The sequence below is a fragment of the Eucalyptus grandis genome, chromosome 8 (genome assembly GCF_016545825.1).
Source record: "Eucalyptus grandis isolate ANBG69807.140 chromosome 8, ASM1654582v1, whole genome shotgun sequence".
Lineage (NCBI taxonomy): Eukaryota > Viridiplantae > Streptophyta > Magnoliopsida > Myrtales > Myrtaceae > Eucalyptus > Eucalyptus grandis.
Window position 1 is genome coordinate 63,880,236 of NC_052619.1, and position 4,346 is coordinate 63,884,581.

At 39.1% G+C, this 4,346-nt stretch overlaps 1 protein-coding gene across 1 annotated transcript; it reads left to right on the forward strand.

The window, feature by feature from the left end:
• The first annotated feature begins 860 nt into the window (after positions 1-860).
• On the forward strand, positions 861-3,183 carry LOC104415632. Its single transcript, XM_039299050.1, is given in 5 exon segments — positions 861-975; positions 1,858-1,977; positions 2,065-2,173; positions 2,682-2,933; positions 3,003-3,183. Coding segments are annotated over 5 exon segments (765 nt in total). The 5' UTR covers positions 861-870; the 3' UTR covers positions 3,182-3,183.
• Positions 3,184-4,346: the final 1,163 nt, after the last annotated feature.

Genomic DNA, 4,346 nt, shown 5'->3' on the forward strand with positions numbered 1-4,346 from the left:
GTTCCTATATTGTTGCCACTATTCAATTTTGATCATCATACTTTATCTTGTAACAGATCGGGTCAATAAATTAATCTCCAATTATTAAGAAAAAAATTATATAATTGATCATACATTGACTGAATATGTACAAGTAGCGCTAACATGGAAGCGTAGACGTACATAGTTTGTAGAAGGTATATACAACACGAGCATTTTTCTATCACTTCAAACAAATTAATATTAAATTAAGTGGCAATTAAAGCATCCTAATAATCACAAATATCATCTCATAGATAACTTCTATCAATATACTTAACGATAATGAACGCAGCTGTCGAACCAAGCTAAAAAAACAACTGTTTATTATTTTTTGATGTATGAAACTATATAACTTGTTATTTTTTGGTAACAATGCGTGGGTGCTCACTGATTTTGCACTATTATGAGACGCTAATGCCGTGTAACAATCTTTAGCCCTCACTTCGCATCTTTCATTTACATCAGTACAAAGAAATCAACATTTATCCTAAAATCAAGATTGAAGATTACCGATCAAATATGTGACAAAAATAAAGTATCAGGATCAAAATTGAAGGGAGATACTCGTAAATGAACCATTTTTGTGATTTTCCTTCAAGTTTTAAGCTGTGATTTACACATCAATGCTATCTAATCATGAACCTAAAAAACCTAAAATGCTTTCTTGGGTAAACCTCAGTCATATGACAGTATCTCTGGGGGCCAAAAATGATAATTAACGTCCTGTATCATTAATTCCCCGATCCAAAGAACAAAAGTGTCGTCTACTTCCATTCCCGCCAATTTTTCGGCGACCACCTCGGAAGATATGTAGCGTCACCGCAGAGAGGGAAGCAAAGAGCTCGAAAAATGGAGTTCACCCTGAGCGGCAACGCCTTGGAGACCTTGGCTCGCTCCATCACCTGCCTCTCCCGCGTCGGCAACGACCTCGCCATCCAAGCTTCTCCTTCCAAGGTGATTCCGTCAATTTCTTCCCACACATTTCTTCTTCTTCTTCTTCTCCTCCGTCGTCTCTCTCGCCCACAGCACCGGCGTGTCGCCACTGAAATCCACGTCGATCATCGTTCCTCAGCTTTATCCATCGAGTGAAATAGCTACAGCAGTTGCTTCTTCGTGTGCCCTGCCGAGCGATGCTTAGTTTAGATGCTACGATGCTGTGTTAGGTATTGGCTCGTTTTGCTCGATACAGCGTCCGATTGACAAATTCTGAGAGATCTGGCACCGATTGCCGAGTGCATGGAGCTTTTGGCGGTGGAATTGAGGCAGAAATTTGTTGACCTAGGTTGGGATTGGCCCTGTGGACGGTGATTAAAACTCGACGGGCATAAAAATCTGAAGTGACTAAAAGAATCTGATACTGTTGATAGGGTGATTCAAAGTCATTATATCGTAACATTAAGGCAATTCACTGCTATAGCCAGGAGAACTATCAGCGGTACTCGTGGAAAATGTCGAATGGTGAAACCGTAGGAGAAAAGCCCTATGGATAACCTTCTACGGTTGCTGCTATTCTGTCTTGCTAATGCTTTCCTGGTTTTTTCTAGTCACTTTGATGGTGTTATATGGATTTTTGCAACACTCAACAAGTGAAAGCACGATTGTGCTCCTGAGCACATCTCTTGTGTGACCATAGCTTGCATGACTTCCTTTTGCCTCGTCGCATTTAACTACCAAATAACAATAGAAGTTCCAAGTTCTAAGCTCGATATTTGGCACTTGGCACCATTTGATTTGAAATTAGAATCGAAATAGTATTGATCTGTGTACAAACATCACCTTCTTACTCGTATATATCAGATTAAGATTCTCATATTTGTATTTGACCTCGACCTCCAGATTTCCTTTCATGCACTCAATTTGTCAAGATCTGTCTATCAATTGATAAACTTCAAGCTAGACCTCTTTGATGTGTTTACAGTATCTGGCACACAGGTTCAATGCAGCGTTCTTCTAAAGGTATATTGTCGTTGCTTATCTTTCTAGTATATTTTCCGGTTTATAGTTGTAAGCAAATTACAAACACTTACAAAGTACTCCATGCAGGCTGTCTGTTCTGTTCTTAGAACGCCTATTACAAACATTGATCATTTGAGTGTGCAATTACCAGACATCAATGCATCAAAAGTTCAATGGGCTCTGCAGTGCTTCAGTGGTAAAGACCTTGCAGTTTCGAAATGGTTTATTTTATGGTTAAGATTGCAAGCTCCTGGCACAGATGGAAAACTTAGTGCATTCCCTTTTCCCCCTCCAATTCTATGGAAAAACCAGGAGAAATGAAGTCTTGAAACTGACATGTTCATTGAGAGAAAATGACCGCAAGATGCTGTGAGAAGCATTTATTTGCCATGTCATATGTGTCCACAGAGACGAGCTTCTCTAATCTCTCATGATGTAAAAGCAGCGTGAACTCTGTCAAAGGGATTTTTGCAGTGCCCCAATATGACCATAAAGCCAATGAATTCAGAATAAAGAGACGGGGAAGTTTGTGTTAAAAATTAGATTCCGATGTCGACCACTTTTACTTCTATTTTTCTTGGCCACTTAACATTTTAAGTCTTTGTGACTCAGCCATGCTAACTTCATATCATTCAGTATGTTATCTAACTGTAATATAAATCGGAGGTTGGCACCTGTCAAACCTGCATTTCATATGCATGCAGGCATTAAGAAAACATACTGGATTAATTGCAATGTTGACCCCGACATACAACAATTATCTTTGGATAGGAGAAGATACCCAAGCAGTTTTGCGGTGAGGCCTTGTGATCTGAGCAGATTGCTTGCAAATTTTCAGTCATCTCTTCAGGAAATTACTATCATTGCAACACAACACAACTCTGATCCTTCTGACGTTGCAAGTGAATTTGGTGGGAAAGCTATTGAGTTTTGAAGCTACATTGATCCTCCCAAAGGTAGAGATTGACTTTATTCTTTTCAATTGAATATGGAGAAGAATATCATGGTTCGGATTCTGGTTGCAGAGAACGACTCTTTGCTGCACACTCAGCTGTGGATAGATCCTGGAGAAGAGTTTGTGCATTATGCTCATAACGGCAGCCCAGTAGACGTTACTTTTGCTGTCAAAGGGTTGAATGTGTTCCATCTGATTCTTTTTTTATTATATTATCTATCAAGAGATTTGGGTCATAAATGCAGCTAAAAGTTCCTGAACATGACTTCACTTTCAACTTAGCTCCATTTCCTTAAAATGAGTCCATTTAGTTGCCGAAATGCTATTAAAGCCACATTCAGGACTATCTTTTTATGTCGAAGTTTTCCTTGTGTTTTCCTGTGAACTTGATAATATTTAAACTCTGTCCATCTCATAAAAATCCAGGAATTTCTTGCATTCTGTGAGGGATGTGAAGTGGACATGCATCTGTACTTTGAGAGGGCAGGCAAGTAAGTAAATTCCGAATGCTCTTTTGACTCTTACCTTCTATTAATTTTTTCCATGCTTCACTTCAATTGATTGCAACTTTATCTTGGAGTCTTGCAAAATTTTACTCTTAATTCATGCATTGAGAAGGAAAAAGTTTTGGCAGAAATCAATATATGTCCTACCAAACCTGTAAGCATTTCTGTTTTTCCACTATTTAGAGCGACTGTCTATCTGATACCACAGACAAGGTGGTGCGGAACTATTTTCCCCTTTTTACTCGACTGTGAACCCTGAGGATGTGTTGCACTTGCACATACCTGTGCAGGTACCTATTTCTGGAAGACTGAACTCACATGCCTTTCTTGGGCTCTCAGTATCGATTCAATTGGTCTGCTTGTATCAAGTTGTTTGTTAGTGGTTCTAGATGTTCTTTAGAGGCAAAGGTACTGAACAAGATTGTCACTTACATATCACTAATTAGCACATCATAAGTCTGTTCATGCAGTTTGTTAGTAGTTGAATTGGATAATCCCTCTAAAGCGATTTTCTTCATTCTTTTCTTGTGTAGATGAAAATGGTTTTCACAACATCATCCAAGTAATTGGGTTGACGCCGATGAGGATGAAGACAATGATGACAAGGATGGTGATGAACTCTGTATTTGATCAACACCACCATACTGCGAAGGTCAATAACATTATGTTTCCTGTTTGACTATGATAACCTTGCGCTCTTAGTTTTACTGGTAAGGGCTTGTGCCTTCCTATGCTTGATACAGTCCACCGTGCAACAAAGCTGCCATTTTAATGCACTTCTTTGCCCACTCTCTTTTGTTTTTCAATATTAAGTTGATACGCTTTGCTGAGTGGGGTAATGATGTAGGTATGGTTCTGCACTTTTATTCTATCACAACTTCTTCCTGGCTTCCTGCCAATAAAAACAA